Raw genomic sequence first — 22,752 nt, forward strand, 5'->3', positions numbered from 1 at the left:
ACTCTGTTATCCCCTGGAGAGCAGGATCCTGGATGCTGGTGGATATGGGGTTTGGCGTGATTCCACGGAGGACCCTGTAAAAAATCCCATAGCTTTCACCTGCCTCTGAAAGGGTTAAAGAGAAGCATGTGGTCAGCACTCCTCTGGGGGCACGTGGGTGTGATTTGTTTTCCTTTGCCACCTGTGTATCACCTTTCTCCCTTCGGACAAACAAGCCTCAGCTGTCAGCACGGTTCATGGTTTGTTGTCCGATCTCTCGTTAGGAACATTCGCTCTGCCCCGGAGGGTGCGGGCGGGAAGCATCTGATCTCCGGGGATGCCCGTGCCTGTCTGGTCGGCCAGTTGTTCTCAACAGCCCGGTGTTAGGACCCAGGAAGGACGCGGCAGCGAGGGGTATAAATAGAGAAGCCGACCAGAACAAAGTTTGAGGAGAGAGCCTGACATCATTGCCTCTCCACCCAGAGCTGGGGCCGGCGGGGCGTCGGGCTGAGTCAGCGCACACACGGGCCAGGCCGGGCAGGAGCGCCGGGACTCGGCGCCCCCGAGGGTCTTCTCACTCTACCCACTTCAGGGAAGGAGCGAGGGGTCCGATCGCCAAGCCCGGACGGAGACAGACTGAGACTCCTGAGAGCCAGGCCAGCCCGACGGCGGCGGACGGCCCCGCGGGGCTCTGTGAGCAGCGGCCGGCAGGGGGCTGCCCTCCCGGGACGCCGGGCCCCGAACATTCTCAGCACAAGGGAGAGACGCCCGTGAGCTCTCAGGACGGCCGCGTTCCCCACACTAAGGAGAAGCAGATCTTTTCTTTCCGGAACCTGTGAAAATGTCCCTTTCCCGGGGAAGTGAAAGTTAGGGCGCGTGCTGGGCAGCAGACCCTCAGGACCGGGACTCGGGTGGCACCCTGACCCCTGGGCAGCCATGAGGGGGCTGCTCTGGGGCGGGCACCCCTGGCTGCTACTGATCTTTTGGGATTTCCAGGTAACGTCTCCGAGCCGCTCTGTCTGGGGTCGGACTAGAGCTTTCTGCCGGCGGCTGCCCCGCCGTGTCTGACCCTCTGGTCTTTGTGTGCAGGTGCGCGGAGCCTTCTCCAGGTCGCCGGCCCATCCAGGTAAGGGAGCGTCCTCCTGTGCTCTTCCCGCCTGGCTCGGGGCTCCCCACGCGCGTCGCTCGCTCGCTCGCTCGTCTCCGCGGCCAGTGGAGGGCGGCCCCTCCGCGCGCCCCTCTGCCCCGCTCCGCCCCCCCCGGCCCTGCCTTTCGTCTCCTGGCGCTCTGCTCATCCTGGGGTCACACCTTGGTGCCTCCAGGTGCGGCTGCCGCCCGGAGGGCTCGGGCTCTCGGTCACTGCCATCTTACGATGAAGGGAAGGTGCTGTCCTAACTCCCGCCGTGTGTCTTCATGCTGACTTAGGGCTCCGTCCTCTTTGTCCCCGTCCCAGCTCACTGTCCGTGGGCCAAGGCGAGTCCCCGTCTGCAAGCTGTCCCCGAGTGGTGTGGCCGCGTCGCAGGTGCAGGCGTGTGGAAGGAGGGGGCCTGGTGAGCAGCGGGAACCCCCTGGGGCCGCGGTGCCCTGGGCCTCCTGGCTGCCTGTGTGTGGGGGTGAGGAACCCGTCGAGGTCCCTGAGCCCGTCCTCGAGAGCCATGCGAACAAACCCTGACCCGTTGAAGAGCATGCCTCTGACTCAGAGCTCCCACCGGCCACTGTCCCCTGTAGCCCAGCCCCTTCCGGGCACCATCCAGAACCTGTGGGCACAGCAGCACCCCTGGGCCACCCAGGTACAAGGCCAGCCTCTGCGGAGAGTGCCAGGGCCTCCGTCATGGGGCTGGACCGACACGTCTCCTTTGTGGGTGATCCGGCAAGGCGGGCTCACCACCTGGACTCCCCGTTTCTGTGGCAGGTGTTGCTGTTTCTCTTCACCCGCACGCCCAAGTTAAGTCTGTTGGAAAAGGTGTGAAGGCCGTGAGTTTCTGTGCGCTCCTCTTTCCCCAGAGTGCGGACACAGGCATCACACTGAGGAGCGTGTGTGTCTGCCCCTGAGGCGCTCCCCTTCCCGCCGGGGCCGGGCTCCTGCTGGTTTTCTAGTGCACAGGAGTGAGGGAAGGTGTCAGCGGGCAGACGGGGGGTAGGGCGGCCTCCAAGACGCAGGCTGCTGCCCGGTGGGAAAGGGAGCCGGGAAGCGGTTCCAGATCATACCCTGGCCACGTTGCACCCACACACGTATCCACAGCCATCCACGTGCATGCACCCTCATGCATGCACACACATCACACCCAGGTACACACCCACATGTATGCACACACATTGCACCCACACGCATGCACACACACCCACACGCATGCACACACACATGCACACACCCACACGCATGCACACACCCACACTCAGGTACACACCCACACACATGCACACACACCCACACGCATGCACACAGATCACACCCAGGTACACACACCCACATGCATGCACACACACCCACACTCAGGTACACACACCCACACGTATGCACACCCACGCTCAGGTACACACACCCACACGCGTGCACACCCACTCCCTTGTACATACACCCACATGTATGCACACACATCCACACCCATGTACACACACCCACATGCATGCACCCACACCCACACACATGCACACACACCCACACGCATGCACACACACACCCACACGCATGCACACACACCCACACTCGGGTACACACACCCACACCCATGTACACACCCACACGCGTGCACACACACCCACACTCAGGTACACACACCCACACGCGCACACAGCCACTCCCTTGTACACATACCCACATGTATGCACACACGTCCAAACCTACCCCCCACACCTGTGCACACGCAAGCACACGTGTGCACCTGGACCCTTGGCCCTCAGCTGCAAGGAGCAGTTTGAATTCAGTCTCTGCTCCACATGGAAGCGTTGCTCCTCTCACCCCCTAACCTCGGGTGGAAGTTGACTTAGCTTCCTCCGTGACTAGCACCGTGGACACAGCATGGTGGCGGACGAACGTGGACGGCAGTGAGCACACAAGCCCACGCGGAGAGCTGGAGCTGCTCAGCCTTCTTACCGACGTCCATGCCCACGGGCTCCCTTCCTGTCTCCCTTCCCGTGTCTCGGGGTGTCTCCTCCTCCCCTCCCCCGCCATGCTCTGGACGCTTCATCACCTCTCCTTCTCCTCCTCCTCCTTGACCATAAGGACAGAGGTGGACGCACCCCAGACACGACCGTGGGTGTTCCCCAGTGGACGAAACCCTACTGCTTGCGTTTTCTTCCTTCCCCTTCCCCTCCCCACTCCTTCCTTTTCTCTGTGTCTGTCAGCCTCTGTGTCTCTGTCTCTCTGTATGTCTCTCACTGTCTCTGTGTATATCTCTCTGTGTCTCTGTATCTGTCTCTCTCCCTCTGTCTCTCACTATCTCTATCTCTCTGTCTCTGTCTCACTGTTTCTGTCTCTCATTATCTCTATCTCTCACTGTCTCACTGTCTCTGTTTCTCTGTCTCCATCTCCCTGTCTCTCACTGTCTCTGTGTCGGTCTCACTGTCTCTGTCTCTGTCTCTATCTGTCTCTCTGCCTGTCTCTCACTATCTCTGTCTCATTGTCTCTCTCTCACTGTCTCTGTCTCTCTGTCTCTCTCTGCCTCTGTCTCTATCTCACTGTTTCACTGTTACTGTCTCTCTGTCTCTCACTCTGTCTCTCAGTCTCACTCTCTCAGTCTCACTCTCTGTGTCTCACTCTCTGTGTGTCTCTCTCACTCTCTGTCTCACTCTCTCACTCTCTGTCTCTCTCACTCTGTCTCTCTCACTCTGTCTCTCTCACTCTGTCTCTGTGTCTCTGTCTCTCACTCTGTGTCTCTGTGTCTCTGTCTCTCACTCTCTCACTCTGTCTCTCACTGTCACTCTGTGTCTCTGTCTTACTCTGTGTCTCTGTCTCACTCTCTGTGTCTCTGTGTCTCTGTCTCTCACTCTCTGTGTCTCTGTCTCACTGTCTCTGTCTCTCTCACTGTCCCTCACTCTCGCTGTCTCTCACTCTCTGTCTCACTATCTCTCACTCACTCTGTCTCTCTCTGTCTCTGTCACTCACTCACTTTCTCACTGTCTCTCACTCTGTCTCTCTCTCACTCTCTCTGTCTCTCTCTGTCTCTCACTCTTTCTCACTCTGTCTCTCTCACTGTCTTTCTCACTCTCTGTGTCTCTCTCTGTCTCTCTCTGTGTCTCTGTCTCTGTGTCTCTGTCTCACTCTGTCTCTCTGTCTCTGTCTCTCACTCTCTGTGTCTCTCTCTGTGTCACTGTCTCTCACTCTGTGTCTCTGTCATTCTCTCACTTTCTCACTCTCTCTGTCTCTCTCACTCTGTCTCTCCCACTCTTTCTCACTGTCTCTCTCTCTCTGTCTCTCTGTCTCTCACTTTGAGTGAGACACAGAGTGAGAGACAGTCTCTCACTTTCTCACTCTCTCTGTCTCTCTGTCTCTCTCTGTGTGTCTCACTCTCTGTGTCTCTCTCTGTGTCTCACTCTCTCACTCTCGCTGTCTCTCACTCTGTCTCTTTCACTATCTCTCACTCTGTCTCTCACCCTGTGTCTCTGTCACTCACTCTCTCTCACTTTCTCACTCTCTCTGTCTCTCTCTCCCACTCTGTCTCTCTCTGTTCCTCTCTCTCTGTCTCTCTGTGTTTCTCTCTCTCTCTGTGTCTCTCTGTGTCTCTCTCTGTCTCTGTGTCTCAGTCTCTGTCTCTCTGTTCTTCTCTCTCTCTGTGTCTGTGTCTCTGTCTCTCACTCTCTCTGTCTCTCACTTTCTGTCTCACTCTGTCTCTCTCTCCCACTCTGTCTCTCACTATCTCTGTCTCACTCTGTCTCTCTCTGTCTCTCCCACTCTGTCTCTCACTATCTCTCTCTGTCTCTCTCTGTCTCACTCTCTGTCTCTCACTCTCTCTGTCTCTCTCTCTCTGTGTCTCTGTCTCCCCTCCTCTCTCTCCCCCCTCTCCCTCCTCTCTCTCGTCCTTATGTCCACATCCCGCAGGGAGGTCCGACCCCCGCGGTTCCTGCCGCACCCGCCCCACGAGGCCGCCTTCCCTCCTGCTGCTGGGGTGCCAGCCGCAGGGTCCCGGGAGGAGCCCCGGGGGGGAAGGCCCAGCCCAGCGCCCGTCAAGGGCTCCGGCTCACAGACACACAGACGTGCGGGGACCCCGTTCCTGAAGGGGGAGTGTTTGCAAAGCACCCAGATGCCCACCCCGCAGGGAACGGCTCCGTAAATTGTCACCCCGAATTCCGAGGATCACGGAGCAGCCTAGCGGGCACTCTTGCACATTCTGCGGGGCCCCCAGCGCGTCCCCTGACGGAGCCCGCACCCTCCTGCAGGCAGGAGCAGGGGGTGTGCCGAGGTCGCAGGGTACAAGGTGGCGGTGGGCTCGGACACGTAAGGGCGCTCGGGGGCCACGAGAGCGTGGTAGGTGCCGAGCGGGAGGTGTGCACGGACTCGGGGCCAGCCTCCAGCAGGGCCCCCTGTTTCTGCCGCGGCCGCTCCAGACTTGCCCCCTTAAGGTCGTGCTGGGGCTTGCAAGGCGTCCCCGTCTTGCTGTGACCGAGCCCACTGCCTCCCGCGCAGGACACGCTCAGCCAGCCTGGGCCTGACCCTGTGCCGCAGGTCGAGGGTGAGAGGAATCCGCGAGGTCGGCCGGCTTGCTGCGCGGCGGCCCCGGGGGCGACGTCCTCGGCTCGTCTGTCCACACTCTCCTCTCTCTCTCTCTCTCTGACCGTGGAGAAGTGACAGCATTAAGCCTTTCCTCTGGCCCCAGGCCGCTGAGTCTTTGCTCCGTTCTGAGGACGGTGCTGGGAAGCGCGATGGTTGATAGACCTAAACCCATAAACGGCGCCGGCCAAGAAATTGTAGGGCATTTAAAAAGTTTACCCACATGCCGTTTAGATAACTTCTCTAATGAGGAAAAGGGACCTTACACGACTCCGTTATCCAGCCATTCCCAGGCCTCGGGTATACGGAGCTGCTAGTTCCGGCCCGGCTCCGGGAGGTCGGGGTCGCTCTGCTCACGGCCCTGTTTAGAGGTCGGGGAGGCCAACGCGGGTGGTTACGGTGATTATTCCCTCTGGTTGCAGACTAGTTATTTCTCTGTGCAAATCGACAGTTCCCTTTATGTATTTTTTTTATTGAGACGTAATTGACATTTTAGTTTCAGATGTACAATGTCATGCTTCAATATTTGTACATATTGCAAAATGATCGCTGCAAAAAGGCGAATTAACATCTGTCACCACCACGGTGTTATATGGTCTGCAAGGGGCTGTCCGAACCACTAGGTCCTGGCAGAAACTTCGTTCATCTTCCCCGTGCAAAGGGAAGTGTTCATGATGGAATTTTTAAAAATAATGTTTATACTCTATTGAACAAATGGAAATTTGACCAGTAGAGGTTCTTGGGGTATAGATAGTTTCAGAAGTATATATATATATTCTTTGTTTATCCATTCATTTATCCATGATTACATTTCATCATCTATCCTGCCTACATAGTTTGAAAAAATTTATCACTAAGATTACCATATTGGGGAGAATCCAAATGCAAAAATCTGGAGTAGGCAGACAGACACACCCCAGGCCCCGTGTTAGACACGAGAATGTGATACAGATGCATCAGAGAGCCCGACACAGCAAATATATTAACAAACAAAAGTATTCGAGTACGAGTAGGTGCTGTGGGCGAACAAGTAAGCAGTTGGCAGAAAGGGCGGAGGTGCTGGTGCATGGGGTCACTGGGGCCGAGGCTCCGGTGGTCGGGGCGCTGGTGCTCGCGGCGGGGGGAGCATTGCAGGCGGGGACTGATTTCCTCCGTGGCGTCCGCTTGTGTCCAACGAGGCCTGGGCCTCCGGGACGGACTCTCCTGCAGCCTCAGGGGATGAGGTTCCCGCTCACGAGTCACAGAGAAGGGGCGGGCGTGCGGGATCCAAGGAAAACCTGAAAAGGAGAAAGGAAGGGAGGGCTGTGTTAACACTCCTTCGGGGCATCAGCTGTCCGCACCAGGCTGAGTCCAGCACGTTGCACTGGGATGAGAAATTGTTCCTGGAGAGCTCGATCTAACCGTGGTGGTGTCAGCTGAATAGCTCTCTTGCTCCGTCATTTATTCGTTAGGGCAGGAAGTCCCAGAAGGAGCCGCGTGATCAGCTTGCTGTCTTGCCTACGCAGACACGTCTTTATGGGGTTTATCTGGTGGAAACCAAGGTGCTTGTATAACCTGGACATCTCAGGTCACCTTCTTTTTGGGAACGTAGCCCCAGAGGGTCTTTCTTATTCCCAAAAGAACGAGATTTGCTTGTTCTGATGACACTTGTAGGGCTATGGGTTTTTATGCCTGAGGTTGTAAAGGGGAACCTACATGTTGAAGTTAGTTCTTAGGCACGTCTTGTTAGCACCACGCAATGCTTTAGTTAGAATAATCACCATAATTGCTAACATGAAGATTTGGGGAGATTTCGAAGAAAGAATCAGCAAAATCTGGGTTTCTGACTTCTCCCTAAAAGCGGGAGAAATGGCCGTGCTGAGCAGACCTCCCTGCAGAGCCGCAGGGACCGGCTGGGGAGCAGCTTGGTCCTCAGACAGGACACACACCTCTCAGAGGGCCGCGGCCCCCACCCCGAGACCCTCGGCCCCACCGCAGTGGCTCCCGTTTCTAGCACCTGCTGTGGTTCCGCTGCCCCCAGGTGGGAGACCGTCGTGAACATCCGGGCCCGGCCCCTGGGCACATTTCAGTTCGCAAGCCCACCACTACGCATCTCCATTCCGTCCGACCATCTGTGTTGCCCATACTTGGCGTCTGGGGCGACGCAGTGGGGTGTTGGACTTGTCTGGAGCCCGGTGATATGGGATAGCAGGCCGTCTGTGGACCCCAACCCCCTTCTCCCACAGACTCTCGCTAGCTCGGGGGGCTTCCTGTGCGAACAAGACCACCATCCCTTTATGCTCTCAGCCTTTCTGCCCAGAACGGATGGTGGGCGATAGTGAATGGGGATGATAGGGAAGGATTTACCATCCACAGCGTTGATTGGATGAAGATGTGGGTTGTGAAGCAGATTCCGCACCTGTTCTTGGCACGACAGATGTCATTCCCTTTTCTGACCCCCACCCCCCATCCCGCCCCGCCCGCCCCAGATGAATAACAAATCAATGATGTTTCTCTCTTCAAAATGAATAGCCTACATTTTAGGGGGGGAAAAAGCATGGTAGAAATGGAAATGAGTATTTTTGATTTTGACATTCCAGAGTCTCCGTATTGCATTGCTAGAGTAGATCCACTTCTGGTGGACATCGGCTGAAGTCACGTGTCTCCACGTCTTAAGTTTCTAAAGGAATGCATGTCCAAACATCTGAATAAAACAGAAATATAAAGGAATAGAAATCTTCTTATGTCTTCCATGCAGCTGCTCAGTTTCCTCGCCCCTAAAATACGGCTGTCCATTTCTAGGCTACCCATGCAAAATCTCTCTCCCTCCCTTCCCATCCTTCCCTTCCCCCTTGCAGGCTGGACAGCTGTGTTTTCCACAAACAGCTGATACTAACACATGTTCTCTCACCTTGATTTTTTGACGATACAGCTTGAGGAACATTTCACATCAGGACACGTGCATCCGCTTTGTCCTACTTACATCCTGGTCCATTATGCAGGTGCTCCATCCTTAGTACCTGGTCTCTCTGCTGATGAGCATTATCTTTGTTCACTGCTCTCCGTACTATAAAAAAAAAAATCCTGCAACAAATACCCCTGTGCGTAGCTCTCTGATCCCATGTGTGAGTCTATCTCTAGCACAAACTTCCAGGAGCTGAATTACTAGATCAAAGTGCACTTGAAATGTGTATCGTCATTGCGGTATTGCCCTCCGGAAAGGCTGCACCTTCCACCAAAAACGTGGTAGAATTTGCCAACTTAGTACTTCTAACTGTTCGTCAGTCAGCTGGCTGAGCTGGGACAGGCGAGCTCACTGAGTTTAAGCATGCCTCTAAAAATTATTAGCAACGTTGAACGTCTTTTCATATATTTAAAAGTAATTTTCATTCCTTTTTCTTCGAACTGCCTGTTGATGTCCTTTGCCCCAATGTTCTGTTGTTGGTTTAAATTTTAATAGTGGGAGTTTTAATGAATACAATAAATTTAATACATTTCTTTAAAAAGAAATCAGTACATTTCTGTCCCATGTATTACATAAACATCACTCCCCAATTCGATTTAGCTTGATTTATTTTTATGTATGGAAATATTTTAAAAATTCACATAGATGTATCACCTGGTTTCCTCAGAAGCTTTTGTTTTATTTTTATTACATTTAAGTTTTTTTTAATTTAAATTTTTTTAAAGATTTTATTCATTTGAGAGATAGAGTGAGCACAAGCAGAGGGAGTGGGAGAGGGAGAAGCAGGCTCCCCGCTGAGCAGGGAGCCCGATGTGGGGCTCGATCCCAGGACCCTGGGATCATGACCTGAGCCGAAGGCAGATGCTTAACGACTGAGCCACCCAGGCGCCCTTGTAAAAATATATTTTGAAACTAAGTCATCCTACCACCCAAAGATGAGCACAATTAATGTTTTCATGGCCCCTTGTTCTATCCATGTAGTTTTTTTTATTATTGAGATTGTACAATGTAATTTTTTGTGCTTTTATTTTTTTAATTAATTAATTATTTATTTAAAAGATTTTATTTACTTATTTGACAGAGAGAGACACAGAGAGGGAACACAAGCAGGGGGAGTGGGAGAGGGAGAAGCAGGCTTCCCGCTGAGCAGGGAGCCCAATGCGGGGCTCGATCCCAGGACCCTGGGATCATGACCTGGGCCGAAGGCAGACGCTCAACGACTGAGCCCCCCAGGCGGCCCTTAGAGACCACTTTTACCATAAGCTAGTTTCACGTGTGCATGGCGATATTTACAGGTCTTTTCCACCGAACTGTCTATTCGTACGCAGTGCCAGATCCTCTTTGTAGTTGTGACCTCGTGACAGGTCTCACTGTGTGTGAGGTCCGGGTCCCCCGCCCCCGCTGCTCTCCCCGTGCAGGTTTGTGGGTTATTCTTGCTTGTTTCCTTTTCTTGATAAGCTCCGAAATGAGCTTTCCCTCACACAAAATCTCTCAGCATGTTTACAATGAATTTCCTCGTGTTTATATATGAATTCAAGGGTTGGTTTACATTTTTATGATTTTGAGTTCTCTTTTCCAAAAACAGGTTACAAAATTCTTCATTATTCAAGGGTGCTCGTCCATCCCTCGGTATTATTTTATTGTTTTCTTTGTGAGAATTTTGTATGGTTCTCATTCTTTTGCACTTAAATGTCTTCCCTTTGTGGGCTGCATTTACAAAAGAGAACTTTTCTTCCGTTCTGTTTTCGCGTGATCGTTTGAATACGGGGAAGCTGTTTACTTTCGCGGGTCACATTTGTATGAACCTCCTTACTCACTTCTTTCCTGGTGGGTAACAGGGCTTCATTGTACCAAATTCTTTCCTTATTTGTAAGGATGTTTCCTTTTTTCATTCTCATTGTGAGGCATACCTCATTTGAAAATAATGGTCGTATTATCTCCTCTTTAAACATTTTTTTTACGATGAATAACACAGAGACAACTTCTTTAATTTTTACTTCTCTACGATCTGGCAGACCCCTCGGGCGGTTGATTATGTCGTCATCTGGACCACTATGTCCACTTCTGGGAACTAATCACAGAGAGCTAATTGGGGGGCAGATTGGAGCCAGGCGAGGGGCTGAGTGCGTGGGGAGGTGGTGCCCCCCGGGACTGTCCCCCAGACCCCACCACGGAGCCTGGATAGGAGCAAATACATGAAATAGTTCATGGGGTATTGGTGGCGCCTGGGTGGCTCAGTCGTTAAGCGTCTGCCTTCGGCTCAGGTCGTGATCCCAGGGTCCTGGGATCGAGCCCCACATCGGGCTCCCTGCTCTGCAGGAGGCCTGCTTCTCCCTCTCCCACTCCCCCTGCTTGTGTTCCCTCTCTCGCTGTGTATCTCACTCTGTCAAATAAATAAAATCTTTAAAAAAAAAAAAAATAGTTCATGGGGTATTAAGTAGGATGAGCAGAGTAGGACAGGGTGTATCTGCACAAAATCCTGTCTACTCAAAGTACAAGGGTCGTAAAGAAATCCTGAAGTGGTTACATTTAGTATGTTGGAAGCAGGGCGAGAGCAGAAACACCAGGGGCCGTCTTGGGGAGACTTGGAGTGAGCCTGGCCCCTCAAACCAGCCAGTGAGGCGATTTCTGAGGAAGCATCGGCCTCTCGCCTCTACAAATAGGCAAACAATATAATTACCTGACAGGTTATTGTTACAATAAAACAAGGAGGTGTTTGTTAAGAGCCTTACATGAGGTCAGTGATATTGGTGCTGGTTTCCTCCTCTTTTTAAATCATTTTAAGCTTATTTCTTTCCCTTGCCTGATTGCATCAGGTATGTCGTCTAAAACAGTATAAAGCAATAACGGGATAGTGGCCGTTCTTGCCTTTCTTCTGACCCGAAAGGACACGCTTCTTGTGTGGCCCTGTTATGCCTAGAGCGTGTGTTGAATTTATTCAGATTCCTCCTCAGTGAATCCCACAGTCGCTGTGATGTTGCTCCTCCCTCCGCTCACCGTGTGGAGGGTCAGCGGCTCTTCCGTCCTGATGGCGATTTAACATGTTTATTCTTTTCTTCCCCCCAGGGTTTGAGGTCTTGGCTTCTGCTTCCCATTACTGGCCGCTGGAAAATGTGGATGGGATCCATGAGCTTCAGGACACAACTGGAGGTAGACATGGGTGGTGAGAGACCCCAAGGCCACAGGAACAGGAGACGCGGGGTCGGGGGCTGTCGGGGGACATGGGTGTGGACACCGTCCACTTTGAAGTCAGGAGATTAGTGGAGATTAGGACACGTTGGGGAGCTTCCCCCTAGTCACTGTTCACCCTAAGTATTTTATTTACTAGAACCTTGATATATTTTTATCATGGAAGGACAGAACTTGTGGTTCAAAATATCATTAACGTGTGTGCCTTCCCCCCAATAACCTTAAAGCAAAAGCAGCTGTTTGAAGCTTGAAGCTGCAGATGGTGGGTTAGTCTGCCTACGAGTCTAGATGTACGTTTTCTAGACAGACCAAACTGGCATCATCCGCATGCCTGCCAAAACGGGGGGCCATCTGAGCCGAGTGCCGAAGGGCGTGCCAACCAGCACTGCCGTGCACGTTCGTGGGGTCGCCGGTTCACTCAGCAGGGGTACCCCACCGACCGATCGGCCTCTGCACACGTCACTGGCAGCTCTCTCGAAAAGACCGAACAGCACCCAAGATGCTCCCAAGCTCCCTAAGTCCACGGAAAATACAGCCTCTATGTGACCGAATTCAGACATTTGCCGTAAGGAGAAACCCCAGATGCCCCCGAGCACTTTCTCCCATTCCAGTAAAGAAACATTCCCAGTACAAGTTTTGAGTGCCTTGGGATGCTTTTACATTTTAATTTTATTTCCTTGTTGCTCTTGAGTAAGTCACGTGGCTGTGACAGGCAGCAAGGTTGTTGCAACCATCCCCGCACAAGCTCACGTCGGGTCTCTCTGGTTCTGTGCGCTGGAGTTTTTATAAAACACCCACACACTGCTGACTACTGTGCTTTCCACACCAGCACACCGGCATTTTCCTTACCCCGGAGACTTCACGCGCTGCCATAAATCACCGCCTAAGATTCTAAAATGTTTCCCTTAAAATTTGTAAACCGAGAAGCATTCTGGCTGGACTCTGGGCCACCGGTGTCCTCAGAGTGGGGGCCGTCAAGGAGCAGGGACCTCCGGGAGGGTGGAAGGACCCACCTGTGCAAGACCAGCCCGGGGGCCGTCAGCTTGCCCTCCTGCCTGCCTGCTCATGGCGAGGCATGGCGGCCACACGGAAGACCCTCCTGGATCTCTGTGTTTTCTCGGAATGGTCTGCACCGCAGGGGTGTAAGCTCCCTGTGGAGGTCATTGCATGACCAGCTCGGGTGAAAATGGACTGCTTCCCCCCCCGTTACAATCTCATCTCTCTTCTCAGGGCCTTTATTTTAAAGCCTGTGAAAAGAGACCATCCCACCAAGTGGAAACGCATTGTCGACATAATTCCTTGTTCAGGACACAGAAACTAACCCTTTAGTAGTTATTTCAAACAGTAGCTCGAATACTTCTATTCCTCTCCTAACCCCTCGACACGGCTCACCGCTGTGATCAAACCAGGAACGTTGGGTGTCTTGAGCACCTGCACCTGTGGGGAGTTCTTGTAAAGTCCTGTCATCACCAAGACACAATTAGGTCGTGGCTGAATTTTGTTGACTGACACGTTAACTTCCCGAGAACTCAGCGTGTTCACGGGTGTCCCAGAACACGCGAATGGTGATGGTGTCACCGCAGCCCCTGGATCTGTTCTTCATGTGACGATGCCCGGCTGGCTCATTTCAGTTCCATCTCAGGCTTCTCCAGAGACAGCAGAGGAGGGTCCGTCGGCACGGTTTGCTGCCGGGGACAGTTGAATGGCTTTGGCAGCCATCGGGTGCTCGTGCAACTGTGTTATTTGTCGCTGAATCCTCTGTTGTTGTGTCCACGTGTCATGATATTGTGCTGTCACCTCCGTGCTGTGTCCTCGGCTCGTCAGTCGTGACATCACCACCACGAACCCTTTCGTTAAGGCCATTTTTCGGCTGAGCTCAGTTCCATATCTCTCAACCAAGTATCCGAGGGCGCTGGACGCGGCACATTGGAACCCACGTTTGTGGCGAGAGCCAGCAGCCATCGCGCCCTGGCTCGGGGACTGGGGGGCCAGGGTGTCGGCCACGGTGGCGTCCAGCGCATGGGAGGGCAGGGGGTGTTGGGGGGGAGGCGAGGTTGGGAGAGAAAATCCAAAATGCTTGCCGGGTGAAAGACCGCTTCTCAGTGCGCGTCAGGTTGAGAGATATGCCGGTTCCATTCGTTGCTCATGTCACTCATTTGTTGTGCTTTTTCTTTTGTCGTCCCACCTAGTGTTGCGAACCCACAACCTCACTGTGCTTCCTTCCCATAACTCTACCTTTGTTCGTACCAATGACTCTGCCTACTCAAATTTCTCTGCAACCGTAGGTGAGCACTTGTATCCTTCTGTTCCGTGTTCGGTCGAGTTTGGATCTGCAGTGAATCTAGAGGCCGGTTCGATTTGGTTCTATATCAGTTCACTTTGTCTTGGCTAGCGAACAAGCCTATACCCAAGAACGTGGCCCAAGACCCGGGGTGTTGGGAGTACCTGCTTCCAGCTGGGTCTAGAGATAGCACCACAACCGCGGTGCATTAGAAGATGCATGTAAGCTTCACGTGACCAGGGGCTCCCAAACCAGCTGCTTGCTTTCAGACCGACACATGAGATACTTCCTAAAAATAGAAATTGTTTGGATTTTTAAATGGTGTATATTCTTTGGGGGAGGAAAAGCATACCCTTTGAATGAAAAATTGAAGTTGATTTTAAGATACCTCACCAAAAATTTGATCTCTTACAAACATTAAAATCAGCGTGTCTTCTGTAGCTGGATATTTTTTTCTTTAATTTTTAGAAGCTGTCTTACAAAACACCCAGTAGAGTCAGGGTTAAATTATTATCTTACTTAATAACCTCAGAGCCCGTATGTTTCCTATTTTTCCCACGCAGCTCAAAGCAGAAGGGAGAGGTCTCCCCGAGCAGTGTAGAAAGTGAGTTAGGATAATTCAGGGGTCATGCCGTCAACGGTTTTCAGCACAACACCTAGCCTGGTTGCCCTTCTAGCTGTGAGGTGTTTGGCTTCCAAAATTCATTTTTCCAGTCAGACGGTCTTGTTGAGGGGTTTACACAGCCTAGCTCAATCATGCAGCTGTTAATTTTGCAATACATTTAATTTCGTAATATATAGATCCCCCCCACCCCCAGCTATAAATGAGATAAAAAATAGAGAGTTTAAAATGGTAAGGAAGAACACGGAGGCCCGTTGGGTGGGTTATCCCCTTGACAGAGGCCGTTGGAAAGCCCGCGCTGGGGTAGCCGTCAGGCCCCGAGAGCTCAGCGCCCTGCCGTATGTCTCCCCCTGGGTGGCAGCTCAAGGGCAGTGGGCAGGTGCCTTCAGCAGAGGAGGTATCTGGGCGACTTTGACCCCAACGAACAATAAATGCTTAATCACACTTGGTTTTTATAGTCTTCACTATCAGTCCTGTAAACCATTTACCCCACACTCACACCATCAGGGACGTTTGCCATGGGAATGGGGCCAGACGGAAGGGGGGACGGAGCAGCGAGCACCAATGGGGGCTCATGGCCACTCCGCCTGGAGCTAGCAGGCCCTCCTGGGATTTTCTCCCAGAGTCTGAGCATGGATTCTTGCAGAATTGTAGGTTCCCACGTCTAGGATTAGGGGCTTCCAATGAGAGCTCACAGGGAGAAAGAGTTTATTTAGGTGGTCTTCAAGCTCAAACATGTACCTAAGCGTTTCACTTAGAAGATGGGCAGGAGGCGCTGCTGAAGCCTGTGGACGGAGCTAAAGTTCGGGACAGCAGGAGGCTGTCACCTGGGAACCCAGCCCCGGCCGATGGAATAATTAGAGTGTCGTTACAGTATGGTGCATAGTACATACAAATACAGTAGTAATTGATGACAAAATATTAATACGACCAATTTATTATTTAATAGTCACATCTTGTTATATGATTTCTAACTTAACTAGGACTAAATATTAAATATGAAGCGTTAATATTAATATATAGGATGCATAATATTATAAACATAAATAATACAGTGTGTTGATGTGTGAGTTGTTTATAAGTCTGATGGTCGCTGATGCCCGATGTTGTCGCTCTTCTTACGTAGACATCGTGGAGGGGAAGGTCAACAAGGGCATTTACCTCAAAGAGGACAAAGGAGTCACCCTTCTCTACTACGGGAGGTACAAGGCCTCTTGCATCAGCAGCCCAGCACAGTGTGACCCGGACGGTGAGTGGGCGCCAGCGGGTGGGGGTGCAACCCCACGGCTGTGCAGAGCCTTTGTGGACACAGGGTGGTGGGCGGGAGGGGCGGCAGGGGAGGGGTGCAGGAGCCTGGGATTCTGACCAGAGGTATGTCCTGGACACTGAGAGCTAATACTGTCTTGAGGAGATGTGAGAGCAAACTATTTAATCTTGTAAAGAAAAAAAAAAACCCGCCATAGAAATAGACACGGTGATGTCACATCGGGACTTGGACGGGGCCGTGGCCTCTGTGGGAAGTAAATTGGTGGTGTGGCTCCCACCACGTTATTTCTGACTCTGGGATGTTGACGGTGGCCCTGGGCAGGGCAAGCCTGTGACACTCCTGCCCTGGGCTGGTTTCTTCTATCCCCGGGCCTGGGGGCCGGTGGGGGGCCGCCCCTGCAGCGAGCCGTGGGCCCGTGGCGGGAAGCGCGCCCTGGACAAAGCGCGTGTAGGCAGCAGAGCACTTGGCAGGCTCTGCCCTTTTCCCGTCCTCCTGTGAAAAGTGATCTGCTCCCCAGGATCAGAGGTCCAGACAACGGGTATCTGGGCCGCATTTCAAACCTCTGAAAAGTTGTCTGACGTCCAAATCAGCTTCAGGCCTTCAAGTTCCGTTACCCCGGGCAGAATGAGAATTTTCATTTTGGGGGAAAAAAGAAAGAGTTTAACGCAAGCCTGTCTGAAAGCAAAGGCCGTTCGGATATCCAACGGCCTTCTCAAAACAACGTTGTGATGAACTTGTCATGCACAATTTTGGGACATGTGGACTTCATTCCAAGAAAAACAAAAGCTTAACAAGGCAAAAACATGTCGGTGGGGGGGATATGTTTTGGACTTTGCAGAACCCAGAATTTTTAGAAATGGTTTTGAGGTCCAAAACCACGGCCAGGTTTACAAACCCAGCGTCTGAGCCATTCCGGAGTTCGGACAGCCCTATAAACACATCAGGCTTGTTTGTTTCTCTAAATGAAAAACAGCCCGGGCTCAGCTGTGGCCACTAGGAGGGCCTGCGGGGCAGGAGGGCTGGGGGGCCCGGGCCCGCGGGGAGCGGCTTCTCTTGGGGGACAGGTTCTCTGCTGCTCTGGCTCCCGGCGGGGGGATCTTAGGTCGTTCGGGAGGTAGGCGGCGCGGGTCCCCGGAACTGTGGTGATGGGGGCGTGTCGGGACCACCAGCCCTTGCGGGGGCTCCCGTGAAGGGACCACGGGGGTCAGAGCTCTGGGAAGTTTCAGCTGAACTCCGAGACCACAGACTCGGGGCTCTGGGCTGGCCCCCGCCTGTGGCCGTGTTTGGCTTGGCAGGTACGGGGGCTACACAATGTTAACTAGCTGCCAATGTGGAAAAATAGAACTTCCGTGTAAATATATGGATTTCCAGTTTCTCTTGAGAAACCACCCTTCCCCCTGCTGACTCTGGTTGGATAACTGCACAGCACGCCCCGTTGTCACGGACACTGTCCCCCAGGCCGTCAGGCCCGCCTGTCACGGACACTGTCCCCCAGGCCGTCAGGCCCGCCTGTCACGGACACTGTCCCCCAGGCCGTCAGGCCCGCCTGGGCCCTTGCCGTCAGGGTGCCTGCGGGACACGGAGCGCGGTCGGAGCACAGGCTCCGGTCCCAGTTCTCCTGTCTGCGTGACCTCGTGCAACCGCCCCCCTGAGTCCGTGTCTGTCAAACGGGTCAGTGACAGTCCTTCCTCACGAGGCTGCTGTGGAGCTGGGAGGAGCCACCGGGCTCCTGGCAGGTGCAGCCCGGCTGTGACGGGCCCCCTCGGTGATGGCCCCGCGAGAAGCTTTGCGGCCTCGGCTCCTCTTGCCAGGGCATCCGTCCCGATGAGAACCCCAGCTTGCCTGCTTGGAGAGCAACCCCCCCGCCCCAGGGGGACTGACCCACAGTAACGACCCAGCATTATCGATCGCTGACCATGTGACTATCACGGGACCAATCTCATTACACGTATTAGCTCATTCATCCTCAAAAAGAGTGAGACAGACAAGAGCGTGGGGCGGCAGGCAGAGCCGCCAGGTTTGGCCTCATATCCCCTCCGATAGCGGCTTCTCGTGTGCTGGGGTTGGCTGGAGCCGTCCAAACCATCGTGCGGCCCTTTTCTTTACAGTAGGGCCGGATATAAAATGAAGCCAGGAAGCCTTACATCACCCTTGGCTCCGGGAGACGGGGCTGGCATGAGGCTTCCTGCAGATACCGACGAAGGTCGGGCATTTCTCAGTCTGCACCCCTCTGTCTGCATGTCCGCTTCCCGGGGACAGGGAGCCGAGCACGCGTGACCTCCGAGCACCACGGTGTGCGCCCCCACGTGTATCCTGCGCTCAGGCAGTTTCCCTGCAGCCTGCGTGAGCATGCGTTTCTGGGTTCCAGATAAACAAGAGTGCAGGCAAAGTCTGCCCAGCGCTTTCCAAATTAACGTCCCTGTAGCGCACCCAGTGTGTGGGATGATTTCAGGTGACGCCGGGCAATTAGAGACATTAATGGCTATGTTTTTATCTGAACACAAATAGCTCATCAGAAATGTGATTTCTGGGCGCCTGGGTGACTCAGTCGTTAAGCGTCTGCCTTCGGCTCAGGGCATGATCCCAGGGTCCTGGGATCGAGCCCCGCCTCGGGCTCCCTGCTCGGCGGGAGGCCTGCTTCTCCCTCTCCCTCTGTCTGCTGCTCTGCCTACTTGGGCTCGCTCTCTGTTAAAAAAAAAAAAAAAAAAATCTTTAAAAAAAAAATGTGATTTCCTAGCTACAGTTTAGGAAGAGACTTCAGTAAGTCATGAGCTTTAAAAACGGGTGGACTATGAGAACAATGTCGGTAATGATGGGAGGAAAGGGGTGGTCAGGTATGAAGGATTCGGGGACCTGAAATGTGGGGTCTTTCCCGATACATCCATCCCATCCTCCTCCACACGTTTGTCTCTGTTTCTCTAGGGGTTTTTTGGTGGTATTAGTGGACTCAGGCGTATAAGCCATTACTTTTATGATAAAAACTAACATTAAAATGAAGAGCGACCTTCCCCGCTCCCTGTCCACCTGGTCAACTATTTTTATATTTCTTATTTCTAAATTCTCTTGTGGTCCCGATTCATGGTTTTGGCTGATTTTTTGGGGGAAAAAAAAGGACATTTTTAGGAGCAGAGTTGAAGTCTGAGCTTTTCAAAAAGGAGTAAACAGCTGAGCAGCTGAGCCGCCGCCCCGTGCACGCCCTCGGCCAGGCCGCCCACCACCATTTCCTGCGCCCACGGCCGCTCCTGCTGGACCCTATCTCCATCTGCTCTCCGCCTTCCTGCATTTCTGTCAGCTCACGGGGGTCCTCCCTCTTGGCAAACGGTGCCTGCTGGGGAAGTTTCTCATGGGCACTGGGTGCAAGCTGGGGAAGCTTTTGAGGATCTTTGGAGGGAAGAAGGCTATTTGGATGCCTGGCCATTCTCGGACGTGAAGCTAAGGAAACAGTCTGTGTTCCTGAAGGACGAGGTGTCTGTCCTTCATTCCCTACAAGCTGCGAGTGCGCTCGTGGGGAAACTCGACGCAGGGAGGGATCCTTCCTGGAATGTTCTAGCACCTGGTTTCACCCACAAGTAGACCTTGAGGGCTCAGCTCAGGTGTTCCTTCCAGACAGGTGAGCCCCTCTGTCTGCGCTCCCGTGGCTCACTGCACGTTCCTCTCTAGCTCGTGCACAGCGGGTGATGGCCTGTTCGTCATCCGTCTTCCCTGCGCAGGGGCAGCTCTGTGAGGCCGGGGACTGTGTCAGTCTTGGTCACCGCTGTATTTCTGGGGGTGAAAACCAGCATCATAGATGCTTCCTACGTGTTACTGAGCAGATGCGTCTAGTCAGGCTTTCAGATGCTCCAATCCCTTCAGACGCTTCTCCATCGTGTTTGACGGGCTGCTCGCTGCTCCGAAAGTGGAGCTTCGTTCTGTCTTCGTTCTCCTCCGACCTTTAGAAGTTCTCTCTGGCCTTGGACCACTTCCACCTGGAGTGACTTCCTCCCATTACGTCTGATGCCAATTCAATTCTAAATCACGTCGGCTGCTCTCAGAAAAGGCGGTCTTGCTGGGGTACTCACCCGCTTAGCTTTGCTCTCTGGTCCACGGGCCCCACGTTTTCCGCCCCCGCACAGAACTTCCTCCGCTTGTAAACACCGGGACGGCCACCAAAGCCCCGTAGCAGCACCTGCAATTCCTTCCCAGCCTTGAGGTGACTTCTCCCCCTTTGCATGAGGTTACTAAATCCAAGAGGCTGCCAGTAAAATGCTCAGCTAGTTGCAGGATGGAGTTTCAGGAAAGAAATTTCCAGAGGCGTCTGGCGGACGCAGGCCAGGCGTGGATCCAGCCGCCATCTTCCTGGGACGGTCTGGGGTTACGGGGATGTTGGAGTGTGTGGAGCGGATGGTCCTCTGGGGAGTATTCACCCGTATGCTCACGTTACAGATGGGGAAACTGAGGCGCAGAGGCTCGCGAGACCTGCCAGAGCTGCACACTGATTTAGGGCAGTGAGTCTGAATGTCGTTTATCAACCACGGGCAGCAGGGTCACTTGCAGAGATGGTTGAGAGTTGAAGTTCTCGGGCTCCAGTCCAGGACCTACTGACTCCAAATCTCCGTGGACGAGGCCCGGGAGCCCATATTTTTAGGCAGGACCTCCAGGTCATTCTCATGGACCCTGTCCCCAAATTGGCCACGGCTGACCATCCCACAAATGTATTTTGTTTGGTAGTAGTAGGTGGGTCCTCTTGGTGGTTTTTATATTTTAATGAGCTTTCTAAACTGTTTTTAGCCGAATATCCCAGCTCGGGAAATTTGCAGGAACAGCCTCCCACGGTGCTTTAAATAAATTTTTTGAAATTAATATCCAACTCCTATATGAGACATTTCAGTTAAAAAAACTATACTTTCGACTTCTCTTGAAAAAAATTAGAAAATCCAGCAGTACTCCCACGCACCGGGTGGCAGATGGTTGGGGTTGAGGGTTCCCAGAGATAGGTCGTACCGTGCTGACCTCCTGGGTCCCCGACACTCTCTGCTGCCTTCCGGGCTGGCTGGCACGCACCACCATGGCTTGCGCTGTCACTCTCTGAAAGCGGCAGTGATTGGGAGCAGAAGCGACTCCCACCGCGCCAGGTGTGTCAAGAAGAAGTGAGAGAGCCTCTTGTTGGTGCGGAGGCAGAAGCGAGTATTTGATCTGGAAAAGGCTTGCTCTGCGTGTGCTGCATGTTGAAAGCACACAGCCTGAGCCTCCTTTGTGGAGCCACCTGGATTTCCTGCTCATGGATGCTGTCCTCCGGGCCGGATGGGCTTTAGAGTTTACAGGCTCTGTCGTGCACAGTGGAGTCTGAGAGACACCGTCCCATTGTGTCTCTGCTGTCTGTCACTGCATTCCATACATTGCCCATTCTCCTACCATTTCAAGCTCAGATATGCCTGAGGATGGAAATCCTCATCCGTCACCCAGTGTCGGTGGTCCAGATTCTCCACCACTATGACCTTCGGCTCTTCTTCTCTCCATGTTTTGCTCCCGGTGGTGTCATCTCTCCCACTTTCTTTAGCTGTTACTTCTCGTCTTCTAACTATGGACCTGGAAAAAAAAAATAGGATATAGTATTCAAGCTTCACTATCCTCCCGGCCTCTTGGTGCCGAGTCAAAGTCAGATGTTGTGAGGGAGACACTACTCTGGGCCACGGAGTCGATACCTGTTCACTTCCCACCTTAGGAGGAAGACCTCTTGCGTTCATGGACAACCATACGTAGCCATACTCTTTCCTCCTGAGTTGTTCCATGTTTCTGAGGATGAATAAGTAAGTCTTATGAGCCATTCTCTGTGTTTTTTGGCAAGTGGGTCTCCACAGTCTTGAGAATGGACAACAGTAGATCGCTTGAAAATCGTACCAAGGAAGCGTGCCCAGACAGACATGATTCTGTTGCCACAGTCCTGATGTGGGCAGAAAGGGGGCACGCCAGCGCCTTGAACTCAGCTTACCCGATGCAGACGATCGAGCCAGCACTGCGGCAAGTTGGGAAGGTGTCTACACCAGAGAACAGTCCCGGACAGAATCCCTTCCTTTGACTGGTCTGGGTTGAATGATGCAATTATCTACATTTCCAGTCGTGGTGGAATGCTTTTTAAGATCAGTGATTCTTAAGTTTTACTCACTTCAGAACCATTTTTATAATTTTTACCGATATGCGTGTACCACCTGAACTATTATCATACTTAGCGTTTTTCTTTAAATTTCACCCACTTGGATGTAATTGAAAAAGAAACTATGTCCCTCCCACGAATTGAAAACTGGTAATAATTCCCGTAAGTGGGCGACATGTGCGTTACTGACTTCTACTTGGGGATCAGTGCCCACCGAGGGCTCCACGTTTGAGACAAGGCATTTCTTTGCTGAGTGGGGATTAGTGAGCGTGACTTACACACGGATGGATTTTCTCCTTGCTGCTGTCAGAAGAGCAGACAACTGAGGCGGAGGCAGCCTCTCGTGCTGTGATTCGCATCGTGTCAGGGCGTGTCTCTGTGCTAAAATCCTCTTGGAGCAGGTGTCCAGGACCCTAGGGTGTGGAATTACTCTTAAAAATACAGAGGTAGAAAATGTCATTTTCAGCAGCACTAAGCTGAAACGTGGGGACAGAGATTACATTTTAGTGTCTTAGGAGATCGGGGTTTGGGACCGGAGGTGGCAAGCTTGCTGGTCGACCATCCCCTGGTGTCTGGAGCATTCCTTGGGGATCCGGAAAGCCCACACTCACCAGCCTCACTCTGCCCCCAGCC

The 22,752-nt window shown here is 52.9% G+C and overlaps 1 protein-coding gene across 1 annotated transcript in view; it reads left to right on the plus strand.

Annotated features, from left to right (window-relative positions):
• The first annotated feature begins 465 nt into the window (after positions 1–465).
• ADGRD1 (adhesion G protein-coupled receptor D1) overlaps positions 466–22,752 on the plus strand; it is a 101,883-nt gene continuing 79,596 nt past the window's right edge. Inside the window, exons 1-4 of the mRNA XM_032396379.1 lie at positions 466–975; positions 1,069–1,105; positions 11,697–11,780; positions 15,849–15,971. Of these exons, the coding sequence (XP_032252270.1) occupies positions 916–975; positions 1,069–1,105; positions 11,697–11,780; positions 15,849–15,971 (304 nt within the window). The 5' untranslated portion in view covers positions 466–915. The remainder of the gene's footprint in view (positions 976–1,068; positions 1,106–11,696; positions 11,781–15,848; positions 15,972–22,752) is intronic.

This window comes from Phoca vitulina, unplaced genomic scaffold (assembly GCF_004348235.1).
Source record: "Phoca vitulina isolate PV1807 unplaced genomic scaffold, GSC_HSeal_1.0 scaffold91, whole genome shotgun sequence".
In the NCBI taxonomy this organism is placed as follows: Eukaryota; Metazoa; Chordata; class Mammalia; order Carnivora; family Phocidae; genus Phoca; species Phoca vitulina.